The 16,699-nt window shown below is 38.3% G+C and overlaps 1 protein-coding gene across 2 annotated transcripts in view; it reads right to left on the reverse strand.

Annotated features, from left to right (window-relative positions):
• LOC119779325 (collagen alpha-1(XXII) chain-like) overlaps window positions 1-9,971 on the reverse strand; it is a 46,261-nt gene extending 36,290 nt beyond the window's left edge. Inside the window, exons 1-3 of one of the 2 annotated variants that reach the window (XM_038278929.1) lie at window positions 9,592-9,971; window positions 854-1,002; window positions 199-765 (exon numbers count right to left, since the gene is read on the reverse strand). In XM_038278929.1, the coding sequence (XP_038134857.1) occupies window positions 199-765; window positions 854-944 (658 nt within the window). In that variant the 5' untranslated portion in view covers window positions 945-1,002; window positions 9,592-9,971. The remainder of the gene's footprint in view (window positions 1-198; window positions 766-853; window positions 1,003-9,591) is intronic. The other variant, XM_038278930.1, reaches the window with a different exon arrangement.
• Window positions 9,972-16,699: the final 6,728 nt, after the last annotated feature.

A 16,699-nucleotide genomic window follows, 5' to 3' on the forward strand; every position in this document is an offset into this window, starting at 1 on the left:
TGCAACTCTAACGTTGGGTTGGGGTGGAGTTTTGTGGTGAGGGTCGCTCCTGAGCTGTGGTTAAAGGTTAAAATAAGAGGCCATTGGATAAATGCATGTTAAGAGTGAGGTTTGTGCTTCATTATGGGGTAACAGAAGGAAACCGTGCATCACACAAGGTTAGTAATGGGTTTAAAAACAATCTGATGAATGACTTACTCTCGCAGAGCCTCCTCCTTAGCCTGCCCCTAATTTTATCAATGGCGTTGAAGTCAGTCACGTGAAAGACATGGGCGTTCTTTGGCTCAGCCGCGATTTCCTCCAGCTCTTCCTTCAGAGCCTCCCCAATGCCAACAGCGAACATCCGGATTCCAGCTTTGGCGGCTAACCTGGAGGGCTCCAGAACATAATCCTGACTTCGGCCATCTGTTAGCAGAATGGCCACCTTTTGAATGCCTCGAGCGAGCGGCCTTGCTCCGCTACTCTCCGTGAAGATGTTGTCGGTGGTGTAGTTGATAGCATCGCCAGTCATTGTATTTCCTCCCAGGTAGCGTATGTTCCGGGCAGCCTGCTTCACATCTTCCAGGGTCCTGTATCTCCCCAGGGTAAACTCAGTGGTTGGTTTATCACTGTAGCGAACCACTGCCACTCTAGTTTTGTCAGGCGCTATGTCAAATGACTCTACCAAGTTTGCAACCCATTGCCTAATTTTCTCAAAATTTTCTTTTCCCACACTGGATGAGGTATCTATTATAAATGCCAAGTCATAGTGGACGTTTTTACAACCTGGAACAGACACGTATAAAGGAATCAGTAAAAAAGACAAACTGTTACTGGTAATCTGGGTGCAGAGCTTTGATTTTAATTGTTTTACCTGCCCTCTGTGCTTCTACTCCCTCTCCGGAAAGAGTCAGGGCCAGGACGAACCAGACCAGGGCGATCCTAAATCCCAGTCGAAATTCCATCTCCGCCTTGTCTTGGTTCTGTTTTGCTCAGCTTACTACGACCATCAAGCTCCTCAGTCTGTAAAACGTTCAGAGGAAACATCAAACAATGCATCTTTCAGATTTAAGCTGTCTAATAGTTTTGTAGAGTCAAGTTCTCCATCAATCTAAAATTGTCTTTTGTGCATTTTCTATAAAATGTAATTTTACCTACTGCTTTCTGCTTTATTGTCAAACTTTAGTGTTTCAGATAATGGAAAACTCTTCAACGTTGCAAAGGATAATGAGACCAAAAGGTCCCTAATATCTCAATCCAATATAAAAGGAAACTTTGACCTCACCACTGGAAGAGATTTTGCTGTGTTAGTTGTCTTGGAATACAGATCTTCCAAATAGACCCTCATTTATCATCTCAGTTCACCACATATTTTATAAAGGTCATTAAGATGTTTTTTTGGTAAATGTGACCACATTTGGAAGGCCTTTGCACTCTTCAAGGAGGACATTGTTTTTCACCCAGTCTTTTCCATATTGTTAGATTATGACCACTCACAGTGCATCAGATTTAATTTACTGTTCTTTCATAATCTGTTGTTCATGTTTTAATGGACGCTAAAAGATTTATTTGTAAGACTGGTACACTGCTTAGTTTTCCATCTGCTTGATTGTCTTTACATGGAGGCTTCAATGTTTTTGCTTTCTGACATCTTTAAGCACAAGAATTGAATTGAAAATGTTTTTTTTGTCACCAAATTATATGCATCAGTCCACAGAAACAGATCATCAATAAACCCCCAAAATTTACAGGATTAAATCCAAGACTCAACAAGCAGTTTGTTGGTTTGAAAGGATTTGCTCCCTTTTTAAACTGAATCATCATTTGAAGACTTTATATATATATATTTTTTTTTTACTGAGATATTTGAATTGAGCTTCATTATCTAAAGTATTCAAATAAAATAAAATAAAAAGGAGAACGGGCACATACTAAAGGTTGCCTTGAAGAGTCCTCAATGATTTTGAATTCACATCCTAACTTAAAAAATAGCCTTCCGGAAAGCTTCCACAAACCATTTTCTGAAAGGTACCAAAATGTATTATTATGATAAAACACTTGATACATCTGAAAACACTTAGGGCTTGATCTTGATTGAGGTTGGGTTTAAGAAAAATGGGAAAACCACATTGCAGACAAAAAGCTGGTTCATTGGGTCTGTGAAATGTTTTAAATAGCAGGTGCATTTAGCCTGGTTGCCTTGAATTTTTTGCAATATATTCAAGTTTAAATACTTACCTCATGCACTGCAATGTATCAAACCGGAAACAGTTTGCGGGTTTAGTTTCTGCATCTATAGCCCCATTTACACTACCTCTCTGAAACTGATCCATGCCGAGTTTGGATCAGTTAACTGTTTCGAGCTTGGTCCTCACGATCATTTACACATCACGCTTCCTCGACTCCTATCGGCGGTCCACAATACTACTAGCCTGACGTAGTCCTACTCAATTCTAGTCAGAATATGAGTCTGAGACTGCTCCATAGAGCTGTGATTATGGGGCGTGTTTCGAACGAACCAGGAAAAAAAATGCCTCTGCACTCCATTGGATAGACCTACAACCAATAAGAGCAATGGAGTGCGTGACGTATGTTAAGCCAGGCCCAGTTGTTGTCAACAAAAATCAAAGCGTGCAGTTGCACGCCTAGAATAAGAAGATGAGCCTTGATCGCGTTTCTCTGTTCCTCTTTTAAAATTAATTTGCTGTTGATATCTTCTAGAACAGACCTAATAGCAGAATCTACACACCTCAACTCTCCAGCGGCAGCCATTGTTGTTGTCACCCAAGCGAGCTTTGGTCACATGGTTGGTTACGTTACTGTTGATCATCTGTCCATCATCGTATAAAGCCCGCCCTGACAATTTGATTGGCCCGCCAGATATTGTGCGAGCATACTCGCGCTACTATTGAGCAATGCCAGACCGAACTTCCCGACCTCAAACGTTGTGGGCGGGACTAAGTTTGGAATGGCACCCAGTCTACAATACTACAGCTCTCAGGCGGGAATTACACAGAAAAAAATGGCAGCGCCCATAACATTCAGGAACTTATGTTTGTTTCTATTAGTGGTGTTTCGTCGTTTCCGGAATGTGAGGTGAAAAAGCCATCCTTCTCGACTTCAGCATCATCCCAGGTCACACCACGCTCATTTGATGCAATTTATTGTTAATAAGCTGAGAAGAAGTTCTTGATGTGAACAGGTGGAGAGATCTGTGAATTGCAATGCACACGTCGGAAAACCCGCAGAAGGAGTCAGTGGACTATAAATAGGAGATGATGCACTCTGCTCTTTGTTATCGGAGAACAGAGCCACAACTGAACCGCACTGAGCCCTACTGTTGAACTAGTACTATATTTAACGCAGTTCGGTTGTGTCTGGCACAGTCAAGTTCAGTTGCATTCTATTTACACTCAACAGTTATCTCGGTTAGGGTGTTTGGAGTGTTCTCGGCACGGTTTCCAAAGGCTTGTGTAAATGGGGTATACTGTATATATAACACGTTTCAAACCAACAACTGCATTGAAAGAGATCAGCCTGTTTTTCAGTGTAGTCCTGTTTCTCTGACTGTGACTGGCTGGATGTGCTCTCTTCATCCTCTGACATGGGAGCTGGCTCGGAGCTCATCTGCCTGGCTGTGTGTTTTCTGGATGAGGCCGCCTTTTTCAGCTGCTTTTTGTGACTCTACTTCTGTCTCCTTGAAGATGGCCGCTCACACTGAGTCTGGTTCTGCTGCAGGTTTCTTCCTGTTAAAAGGAAGTTTTTCCTCTCCACTGTCGCTACAAGCATGCTTAGTGTGAGGGATTGCCTTCGAGTCAATGAGTTGATGCAATCAACTGGTTTTCCCTAGATAGAAAACTTTGAAGCAATCTGACTGTATGATCTGAACTTTACAGTGCCTTGAGGTGACATGTGTTGTGAATTGGCGCTATATAAATATACTGAATTGAATTGAACTGGATATCTGCAGTCTTTTTTGTGAGGATTAGGTCCAATGACAGAGAGAGAGTTTTTCTCTTTTCCATGTTTTAATATTGATATTTTGTTTTTTATTTCAGATTGTATAGTTTTCAACTTTTTAATAGTAATTATTTATTTGTATTTTTTTTTTATGCTATGGTTCATTATATTTTATTATGCACCGTGGGGTTGAGAGGACTGCAATTTCTTCTGTGTTGTATGTTCACCATGTAGCACATTTGACAATAAAGTTGAGTTGAGTTGAGTATTCTTGTGGCACTTTGAGACATCAATGTGTGTCATAAAAAATATTATTTATATATATTTTCTTTTTAAGGGAAAAATGAATGCCTCCAACTCCATGGCTTTGAACTTCATCTTCCTTTCACTACCTCTAAAAAGGGCAGTGCATACGTCTTTTCCACCTGTTATCAGTATTTGATGACCCGCAACATGTTAACTAATTGCTCATGCAAAATTTTTTTTTTTTTTTGAGGGGGGGGGGGGTCTTTGTAGATCAGGGTGAGTCCTGGCCTACTCTCATGCCGAAGCTTTCTTTTACTCCAGTATATTGTTGACTTGAAGCTTGGCAGGATATGTTCTTCTCTCTCCGAACATGATAATTGAAAGCTAAGACAAAAAAACCCATCTATTTAGAAGATGAAGTGAATTCTCAATCCAGAGAAAATTGGACCGACCGAAGATGGTTGAAACTTGAAGCCAAACTATGTCTTTCTCTCCACCCACAAGACAGAAAAAGAAATATGCAGGGCAAGAGGGCTTAGCTGATGTTGCACGATCTGAATGCATTTAAAACCTAGACAAAGATATCCAGTCAGATTAAACCTTCTCCATGCTTCAAAATACTCATTTTTGGCATTCGCCTGGATTTATTATTACAGGCTCTTGTGTTATAATGCCAACATCTAAACACATCACTATTCTTAACTTTACACAGCATGGGTCGCAGTGCCTGCTGTTTTTAAAGGACCGTCATCTCACTGACTCTAGCCTAAACATGGGCTCATCCTGACAGGAAGACTGTCTCATTTTAGGGATGAGGGGGTCATCTGGGGGAAGCTTTGGAAAATTTTAGTTATGGTCAAGAAAGAAAGCTGAAATCCCTCAGGAACTAAAAAGCTTTTCACCATCTTTCACCTTAACATCACAGTAAGATTTTTCCTCTAAAAAGCATATTTATTTTCCAGAGGAAACAGGTAACCACATCTGCTTGCTTGAGTCAGGAAAGAAACTGAAGAAAAAATAAACGGACCCTGTTGTTCATTATTTTAATACTTTGGGACATAAAAATTCAATTTTAACGACTCTTAAAAGCTACTTTGATATTAGTGGTTAAAGGGCAAAGCTAAGATCCTGCCAGAGTACCCAGAGAAAAGGCACAGAGAACCTAATGCTGTAAGGCAAGGGTGCTGACCAACACTACGGTCGCCATAGAAGGTTATTCCACATGATTCATATTTTAATTTTGATCATTAAGCATTTATTTAATCAGGAAAGTCAAAAACATTAACACTGTCTTTTTAAAGTGTTGGAAAAAAATATCCAAAAGCATTATAACAAGTTTAAAAAACAACAACATTATAAATAAAACCAAAACATATACAAATACAAAATAATAATTTAGGTTTTTTTCTTTATTTTTGAAAACTATATAAATAAAATATTATGACTAATATTGGAAAAAACTTTTTGAAAAAAGGGAAAAATGTTGGAGTAAGGTAAGAGTCTCAGATCGGATCAGACTGAATTATAAACACTTAAAAAAATAAAAAAATTAAGGTGTTTTTATACTGAATGCAAATCTCCCGGAGCAAATTATGTTCTTCCTATACTGAGGGAGCACTGCCACGCAAAACCAGGCAAAGGTCGTAAATTTAACAAGGTGAAAGGCAGATTTTTGGCGGATACAGCGACAAAAGAACGCTGCCGTACCTGACAGGTACATAAAGCTAAATAAGCTGGAATGGAAAGATTTCAATTCAATTCAGTTTATTTATTTATAGCGCAAATTCAAAACACATGTCATCTTAAGGCACTTTACAGTTCACCAGGTCACACAGTCAAACTGAAGTTGACAGTTGACAATCCCTCACACTAAGCATGCTTGTAGCGACAGTGGAGAGGAAAAACTCCCTTTTAACAGGAAGAAACCTCCAGTAGAACCAGGCTCAGTGTGAGCGGCCATCTGCCGAGGCCGACTGGGGTTCAAGGAGACAGAAGCAGAGACACAAAAAGATTTGAACCTTTGTCTATATTCACGTTGGGAAAACTAATCAGAGGTGGGACTGTGATGTAGGGTGAAGCAGAGATACGCTTTTTTCAATCAAAATTGAAGATAGATAAAATAAAGTTAAAAATGATGAGATACCAAATCGTCTTAAGAGTTTTGCAGACATCTTTCAAAAATTATCTGTTGTAATTTAGCCCTAAAAGGCCTGATCATTCTCTTCCCTTTGTTCCATTGCAGACACTGGCTGGTAGCCACCTCTCCCTGCTTTGCTGCTCTCTGCCCGGTGGGCTTCTTCAGTCAGCTGTTATCCTCCTTCCATCCCTCTCTGTCCCATGTTTTCTTAACTTTGACATTTTTATCTGCACTCATTTCCCAACAAACATTATCTATGTTTTAGTCAAAGGTTTCCTCCTGTTGTTGGTGTGTTTACTTCACATTTAGTTGTGTAGAATAAGATGTATCATGGGAATGTTTTTTGTAGGGGCTTTTAAGAAATCTTTAAGACATTTTGTTGTTGAGAAATATTGCTGTTGAACATATATGATCTTTTAGTGTTTAAAACAACTTGGTCTGGATTTGCTGCTTTGATTAAACCTTAAAACCCAAATGTTGCAGATTTTTTCAAAACCATCTCACCGTTCCACTAGACTACAGTTTTGTCTAAGTTTGCTCGTCCTCCAGTATTTTTTTATTATGTTTTTGTTAGGTCCAGAAGATTTTGTCATTTTTTACAAAGTTTTAGTCTTTTGTTGTCCATATTTTTTCTTTTTTTGTTAATAAAAAAAAGGCAATAGACTGAAATATACAAAAAAATACCCCTACATCATTATTATACTTCCACCACCATATCTCTTAGTATGAGCGGTCACTCGGGTCGTAGCTTTGACCCACATTCAGCATGGATGCCAGGACAATTTCTGACCAGAACACCTTCTTCTACATATTTGCGATTCTCATAAGTATAAACCTTCACAGACTACAAATCAAATTTCTTAACAGTCTCTCCAGCATCTTTCTTCGTTTACCATCTTTTTAGAAGTAAGATCCATGAAGTACATGACTTTAAGCTATGCTGTATATACACACAATTGCAAAACCCTTTTCTGCAAAGCACTATGCTGACAGTTATTAAACAGGTAGACTGCCATGTCTAAGTTTATATATATATATATATATATATATATATATAGATATATATATATATATATATATATATATATATATATATATATATATATATATATATATATATATATATATATATATATATATATAGAAGTTTTTCCTTTTTTTCTTTGGGGTGGGGGGTTATAAATAGAACAGCCTGTGTTTAAAGGTGGAATAGTTACGGCTTTGTAAACTTTTGGGTAAGCAAACAGCCCCAGCTACTCCCAGATACTAATTTTCTTATCTGATTCCACTTATGGGTTATTTCTGCAACATGCCTTCACTGTTGCTATTCATGAGTAGCTTAGGTATGCAAGCTGAACGGCTCCAAACACCCTGAATTAAGGTGCGCTTAAAATAAAAAAAATCTGAAAACTTTTCACTGCCAAGAGGTGAGTAAAGAATTAGCATTAAAAAAACTAAGCATTAAAATAAATTGAAGCATTAAAATCTTTTGTTTCCTGATTGGATTCATTATTAAAAACTGAGTTTTTTGTTTCTTTTTTAAAGATTCTGGAAATTATCCCCTGTGTGTGACCTATTATAACCTGAATCGTTTAATTTTTCACCACTTTTCTCCGTCTGTAATACAGGCTTAGTATATTTAAATTTGTGTTTTAAAGAATTCACGATCAGAGTGGGAGTTAAATTAAGGCACTACTAAAATAGTTTTTTCTATTTTTCACTATGTTTCATTAAAACTTTTACCTTTAAAAGTATATTTTAAACGTTTAAACGCAGTACCAAATACATCTCTGAACACTCCTGATACAGAATTTTGGGTTTGTTCTTATTTTTTGAATGTTAAAGGTATAGAGGACGATCTTTTATTTCCGGGTGGATCATCTAAATAAGTGGTCCTCCTAACTGTCAATCATTCTGGTGATATGTTTACGTAAGGATGTCCTACGTGCTTGCCCAGTTAGTTATCTTTTTCTGCGCATGCGCTCTTTCAGGCGCATATCTGTGGTGAACTACGGTTTCAGACAGTCATTGAAGCTCACCTTTCTCACCACGGTTCTTTGAAAATGGCCGACGGTCGTAAGAGAAAAAGTGTCTACTAAGTGTAGGAGAAGAAAACTAAGGCATCAGGAGAGGCAGACTTGCTGTCACAGCATCCCCCTGTCACCATAGGCTGACGCTACCTGACAGCAGCAACTAATAACAAAGATGGCGCAGGCACCGTGCGTGGAGGAGGAGTTATGTGACCAACAGAGCAAAAAGCAGTGACCATCTTACCAAACGGTCAGTTACCTGAGTTTGCTATAAAGTCCACTATGTAGTCGCCGCTGTATGTGGACACAGTCAGCTTGTACGATGAGAACAGCACATTTTATACAGGGTATGCACGAGGAGAAATGGGCTTGTGCACTCTCTTGCACATGCATTTTTTTTTCTTTATGGAGAGGGTGGGTCTTTTAAAAAAAAAACCTCCACTATACCTTTAAGAGCAGACATCCTGAGGATGCAGAAAGGGAAAAATATATTTGTTTTTGTATGTTTATTTTTTTTTGCTTTTGGGTCCTCAATCCTCCTTTGATGTGGCGCCCTGAGCAAAGAGTCACATCACCCAGATCACAAACCACCACTGCATGACTCAAAGACTGTACCCTGTGGCCTGTGGTAGCACATTTACTCAAAATTGTCGTTTCATTTAGGGGGTGTCGAAATATATAATGTTCCCATCCCAAGGGGTTTGAATAGTTCTTTAACAAAGCACACTTTTCCACATGTCTTATCCATCAACTCCTATAAAAAAACAATAAAAACTCAATATTCAGCTATTCTATGAGCAGATGAAGTATTTGAGGTGGCTGCTTTGCCTCATTCAGCATCTGAACCTAGGGTGCAGTTTCCTTCAACACTGTTTCCAGTTCCTCCCTCAGCAGCAAAGCTCAGACCTGCAGCTTAGATGTCAATAACAGAAGCAGGGAGTTTATTGTTCCCCAGATGTTAAAAACAGAGCCTGCTGTAGATCTTTCATGCACATAAAGTCCAAGGAGGAAAAATGTCTATATAACTTTATTTAAATTACATTTAAAGTAACATGAGCTGGACTAAAGACAATGAAATCAGATAAAAACATTCAGGATGAACCGAATTCAAAGCAACATGTCTAAAAGTGTGGTTTACTTTTTTGGATTGCATTTAATCCCAAATAACCCATTATTACACAATGGATAAATATGTTTTGTAGAGGAACAAAGCAGTAAAATGATGATTTTTCCCCATACCTGGCCGGTGAGTCAGTCTGACTGAAGGAATCACTCTCTCTCTGCCTCCAGCGCTCACACTCTGAATCAGCACAGCAGCAGCATCATTAGGGGAAAATAATCCAAAATATTCCCCACTGCAGACACCACAAATCCAGGAGAGCTTCTTATTTATTCCAGGGTGTGCATCCAGTGTACAGAGTTTTTAAGAAGAGTTTGAAGGTATCTCCAGAAACCTTTCAGATGGTTGGACAGAGTGGGAGGGAACAGCAGAAGGGGAAAGTATAGGGTTTCACTGGGAGCCGAGGTGCTGTTCTCCACTGGCTGTGGCCGGCACATGAAATAAAAAAAAGAGGCTGAGAGACACAGCCAAATATAGAACCAAAGTTGAGGATAATTTTATGCTTTTTTTTTTTCTTTACTGTAATGGCTGCACCCAGCTGAACAGCTTCCCTCTAAGATGAGGTGCAGCATCTGGGTAATGGCCTCATACTGTCCGGCCTCCGCTGCTGCGATTGCCACAGAGGAGCCACCCTGGGTCTGGTGGTGGGCTGGGCTGCTGTGGTTTCTACCAGACCTCACACTTGTGGAGAAGGGCTTTATTTAGACTGAGAAAATGAATAAAGGACATTACTTATACCTTTGTGTTTAATGCCTTGTGTTGTGCTGTAGATAAATCTGGTTGGATACAAAAGTCCTCTGATAAAATGGTTTTTACACTTTTTATACATTGTTTTTGCTCAATTTCTATTGAGCAAAAAGTTTTGTGTGTATTTAATATAACAAGTCCAAGTATTATTATGTCTATCAAAAAGGAAAAAAGCCAAGCAAGTCAGCAAAGCTATTTGGCTCTTAGTTATAGCCAGGGAAGCATCAGGGTTTAGACAGGGGCCAAGAGGGGCCTGCTTTGGCCCCTATACTGAAGACAGAATACTAAATACATTTCATAGAATAATATGTGCTTTAACAGAAATCAGTGATAGGTCCTTTGGACCCGTTGTATTTTATTTCTTTATAGTTCTGTTTAAATAACTATTAAAATAATAAGGAGATGGCCTTTGTTGTATTGAAATAGGCAGTACTCAGGTTGAGGGGGGTGGCATCCCCCTTCTTAAAAAAAAATCTTTAAAATCATCCCCTTTCTTAAATGAACATCACCACATACCATCACCTGTGACATTTTATTACAAAATGTGTAAAATGCCTCTTTATATTAACAGTAATGGCAATAATATTGCTCTCTTTACAATTTGGCGGTCTGCAGGCTTATGCCCCTACATATAACTATGTAGGGGCAGGGATAGCCATGCTAACTCTGTAGGGGCAGTGATAGCCATGCTAACTATGTAGGGGCAGTGATAGCCATGCTAACTATGTAGGGGCAGGGATAGCCATGCTAACTCTGTAGGGGCAGTGATAGCCATGCCAACTGTGTAGGGGCAGTGATGGCCATGTTAACTGTGTAGGGGCAGGGATAACCATGTTAACTATGTAGGGGGAGTGATAGCCATGCCAACTATGTAGGGGCAGCGATAGCCATGCTAACTGTGTAGGGGCAGCGATAGCCATGCTAACTGTGTAGGGGCAGAGATAGCCATGCCAACTGTGTAGGGGCAGTGATGGACATGTTAACTGTGTAGGGGCAGGGATAGCCATGTTAACTGTGTAGGGGCAGTGATAGCCATGCTAACTGTGTAGGGGCAGCGATAGCCATGCTAACCGTTTTGGGGCAGTGATAGCCATGCTAACTGTGTAGGGGCAGTGATAGCCATGCTAACTGTTTTGGGGCAGTGATAGCCATGCTAAGGGGCTGCGTTGTTTGAGGCAGTATGCAGAGAACTAGCAACCCCATCAACAAAATCATTAACATTTGCACATGTCGACCATGTTCCTGGTCCTAGTACCTGCTAACTGCCAGCACTATTCGGATCACACTTATTATAGTGACTGCAGACACACTTCCATCCTAGCTTAGATGTACATACCAATCCTCCGATTGAGCCACAGCTTTTAAACTGGAATAATATCAATGGACAATTTCCTGTAATTCAGCTTTTCTGTCAGAAGTTGGGGTGTACAAGAAACAGCAAGTACAAAGGTTCCTGCTTGGCACTTTAGTATGTTTACAAGTAAATGCAACTTAATGGTTAAAAATTGTACAAGTTAAAGTGTTTATAAGTATTTAATAATAAATAACCCTTTAAGCCTTGGCCATAAAAATTTATACAATATTAAAAAAAATAATATATATATATATATATTTTTTATATATATATATATATATATATATATATAAATTTGTTGTTTTTATGTTTCATGTTTTATTTCATGAAATGGGGAAAATGAATTTAAAAAAACAAAATCTGACAAAACAGCAAAGTTACACTCAACCTTTTCCATCCATCCTTCCATCCATCCATTATCTGACACGCTTGTCCCGCGTGGGGTCGCGAGGGCTGCTGGTGCCTATCTCCAGCAGTCCACTCAACCTTTTTCTGATTAAAATATTTTTAAAAGCTAAATTTCTTTAATGAATATTTACATTTACAAAAAGTGTTCATACAACAATAATGCAACCAAATTAATTTTGTATTAAAATCTGTTAAATAAAAAAAAAAAAAACATGGCAGAAATGTTCATGATCATGTCACAAACAGTAAAGCAGGATCAGGTTAAGGTGCAGTATTAACTCTTTAACATCCTGCTGAGCACTCATCAATATAGCATCCAAAATTAGATAAATATGACACATCTACAAAGCTAACCAGCAGGCTAGTGGGAAACAATATTAATATAGAAGTTAAAAAATACAGTCAACATCTCAAGTATAGACTATGTATATACTATCGCTGGAAGAAAGGCTTAGTTATGAGCCGTTGAGGGATGCTAACCTCTCTGACACACAAAGGGGTTCATTCAAATGAATAATAATACAATAAATGACCCTTAACATCTTGAAGTGATGCTTTCCTTCAGCAGAAAAAGAAACAGAAAAAAAAAGAGTCTGTGAGACAGGAATAAAGCTGGGACCCATAAAGGCATACTGCAAGTAAGGGAAATGTTTGTGTAAACGCTTATAGTTTAGTTAAAAAGTGTGATAATAGCCATTCAACCAACTTCAGTATAATTAGCAAGGCTTTTAAATTGATCCTCAGGGATGTTCTTTATTCAGTTTGACTCTGCAAGAAATTTTTCACCAAAAAAAAATAAAAAATAATGGGAACAGACTTTGCAGCTAGCATTTTAATGCTGGAGTGGGTATGCTGCAGAAAATAAATAAATAAATACTGCCTCATGGTGGCTGAATACAAACACAAAACATGATTTGTTTGTATTTCTGTAAAAACCAATAAAGATTCATGTATTCCTTTGCTTTCACTTTACGGTTCTTAAACTTCCAGTTTCTGTTTTTAATGTGACAGAATAACAGGAAAATATTTTTAAAGGCTCCTTGGCAGTGAATATAGTAAAACAGCAGCAACAGTTCCTTTTAAGACGTCCTCTGCAGTCTCCTTTATCACTAGCTGAAATGCAATGTCAATAGATAAAATACATGAAAAACAAACAGCACGGCTGCTACGTCCAGGTCTATTTGCAGTCAAGGAAATGAAGCACATGCCGGGTTATGTATAGATTTAGTGTAGACAGGATGGGAAGTGGGCTGATGGTTTGGGGCAGATGCATGATGTGAGTGATTGTGCACATCTGAGGAACCGTCTGTCGCCATCAGAGAGAGGGCTACAGAGGTGACCAGCATGCGGGTGAGAGCAGGGATGCAAGACCCTGTTGGAGAAAGCCATCTGGTATCTGACTGACAGCCAGCTTCAAACCTCCCACATCAAACGGACGATCTTCCACCAAAATATGGGCAAATCCTTCATGTGCAAAAGCTCTCAAGCTAAACCTTTAAAAAAAAACAAATGCTGTAGATGTTTCACAATAGTTTGTTTCCATAGTCCTGTTGCAATGTTTATAGATGCAATTAATTTAAAATACTTTTTTTTAATTTTTAATTGTTTTTTCAGATAGAGTCCTACCAAATGCATCTTCAGTCCTGCCTCCAAAGGAAAGAACGTCCACAGAAATGAAAAGCCTTTAATCTGAAAAACAAGGTTGAAAAGAATGCAAAGCATAGAAAAAGAAAAGAAAGAATCTAATTATAAAGTAATTTATAAAGTCATAAAACTGTTTTGATCCTTTCTGAAAGTATTAAATCTGTAAAAGAAAAAAATACCAAGGGCTACTCTAAAAATCATTTTTTTACCAAAACATTTTTCAAAGTTTAATTTCTGGATTGCATTTTTTTTTCTTCAGATTTTTCCAGAAGTTGTATTTGCTTGCAACAATAATGGAACAAATTCACTCCATAAACATGTATTTTGGTAAATATTTTTAAAGAAAAAGCACAACAAAAAATGCTATATGTGGAATGCCTGGCTCTCATCCAGATTTGACATTCAATGTGGAAATTTCCTCCATAAGCAGCAGAGGGCGCTAGTTCTCCTTTCCATCTGAAGTCTATGAGGAATTGACTGTTGTTCTGTTGTTGTGACTTGAATTCAAAAAAACATCCCCGTTACGTACTTTCCATAATCATTAAGTAAGATTTTTGAACAGGATCCGAAATTTGTTTGTTTTTTTATTCTTCATATCTATTCAGGATGAGAGGAAAGGGAAGCCTGTTAGTGGTCAGGCAGAGTAGCTTTAAGGACATGTGGTTGTTTTAGCTTAATATTCATTACTGTTAGTTTTTCAAAAAAAATCAGCAACTTTCAGTGTTTTGCATACATCCGGGGTGGTAGAAAAACCAAACATTTTATTCAACTAAGAAAATTACTAAATCTTTTATTATTATTATTCAAGAGAAATCAGAGAGCAATAAACCAAGAAATTAAGACTAAAAAAGGTAGTTGGGAAAATGGCTACTCAAGTACAGAATAGTTGGCTCATAAGATTTAGTCTGTTTAAAAAGATTTAGTTAGATATAGAGCTATGTGCAAATGTTGCAAAAAAAAAAAAAAAGAAATAAGAAAAAAATACAAATATGGTTTCAAAATGGCAATTTTGTGAGAAGAATATTTGCTGAATAGCTAAAGTTACTAATGGTCGGTAGAAAAATCAGAAACAACTCAAACAGGAGCATTGATTATTATACATAAAGTACAGTTAAGTACTACTAAAAGCCCGTTCATTTCTTACTCAATATATGCTGTTAATTTTGATGCCTGTTTTTCAGGGCGATGCTATCGTCTCTTCCTCCATGTACATGAAAATATGACAACTTTTACACAGGATTCAGTGTAAACAGGATTTTTGTTTAACAAAGGAGAAAAAAAAATTAATTGAGGAAGCTATATGCCTGTGCCTTCATCTCAGAGTATTGCTGCTCAATGCACTACTGGAACAGATATAAGAAAGAACATCTAAGCCAAAAATATCAACCGTCTGATGTACCTCTAGTTAGCAGCCACCTCTGGCTCCATCTGTCAGTATTAACATTAGCTCAGTATAGGTCTGTGTGAAGTTGTTGAAGATAGAGTTACCTGGCTGCACTTGACAAAGTCTGAAAGGCGTCATATTGTGGGATGATGATGGCTGCTTGTGTCATACAGTTGCTCCCGGCATGTGGAGTGTTACCCGTTTTACATTAGCCTTTTAACTGAATACAGTGGGTATTTTTTAGTCCGTGAGGCAGACACCCTGTCTACTTTTAAGGCTAGGCTTAAAACTTTCCTTTTTGATAAAGCTTATAGTTAGAGTGGCTCAGGTTATCCTGAGCTATCTCTATAGTTATGCTGCTATAGGCTTAGACTTCTGGAGGACATAGGGACCCCCATTTCATCATTCTGCTTCATTCTCTCTCTATTCTCCTATTCTGCAGAATCTGTTAGTTTAATCTCTAACATTCTTCTCTCTCTGCTTTTCCTCAGAGTAGCTTTACCTCGTCTGTTCCTGTTTGGCTGTGACGGCATCCTGGAAAGAAACATCAGCTATGCTGCTTCCATCAACACCCTTGTTTATAGATGCTGGAGATCGGCCTGTTTTCCAGTGTAGTCCTGTTTCTCTGACCGTGACTGAGTGGATGTGCTCTCTTCGTCCTCTGGCATGGGAGCTGGCTCGGAGCTCGTCTGCCTGGCTGTGTGTTTCCTGGACGGGGCCGCCTTTTACAGCTGCTTTTTGTGTCTCTGCTTCTGTCTCCTTGAACCCCAGTCGGCCTCGGCAGATGGCCGCCCACACTGAGCCTGGTTCTGCTGGAGGTTTCTTCCTGTTAAAAGGGAGTTTTTCCTCTCCACTGTCGCTACAAGCATGCTTAGTGTGAGGGATTGAATTTGAGTCAATGAGTCAATGCAATCAACTGGTTTTCCTTAGATAGAAAACTTTGTATCAATTTGACTGTATGATCTGGTTGAACTGTAAAGTGCCTTGAGATGACATGTGTCGTGAATTTGGCGCTATATAAATAAACTGAATTGAATTGAATTGATATGGAGGTAAAAACGTCAAATGTTTAAGCAGGTCAATAATGCAAGTAGGACTTCAGAAAATCTCAGTCTCACTCGTCCTCTGGCTCATTCCACCACCAGTGTCTGGGCCCCTGAGGAAGAATACTCCTTTTCCAGGGTACTCATCCAAGCGTATGTTGATTCACAGCACGAATTCTTCTGCCGGGGCCCAAGCGCTTAAGAACTTATTTCGTTTATGTCTTCAACTGCTTCCATCTCCCAGTCAGAATGCTCAGTGTGATGGATTTTAGAGAGTCAATGAGCTGGTTGAAATATTTTGAAGAATATGATTGTGTTACTTGTATAAGTAAATTGAATATTTTTTAAATGCAACTTTTGTCTGTGTGAGTCTCTCTCCGGGTTGAGAGAACCTTTACTTTATGGAGTGGATTTTGTTCCAATATTGTTGAAGGGAACAACACTGGAACCATATGGTGAAATAAAAAATAAAATAAAAATTTAAAATTATACTTTGAAGAACTTCTTAATCTAGAGATTTTTTTAAGAGGGCCTTTCTCAGATTAAATTGTTCAATTTTTTTTTTATTGTTTCATTAAATTTTTATTTTTAAAATTTATTTTACAGATTTAATATATAAAATTATTATTATATATTATTTCCATATA

Source organism: Cyprinodon tularosa, unplaced genomic scaffold, assembly GCF_016077235.1.
Source record: "Cyprinodon tularosa strain WSP-4 unplaced genomic scaffold, ASM1607723v1 ctg1456, whole genome shotgun sequence".
NCBI classification, from domain to species: Eukaryota; Metazoa; Chordata; class Actinopteri; order Cyprinodontiformes; family Cyprinodontidae; genus Cyprinodon; species Cyprinodon tularosa.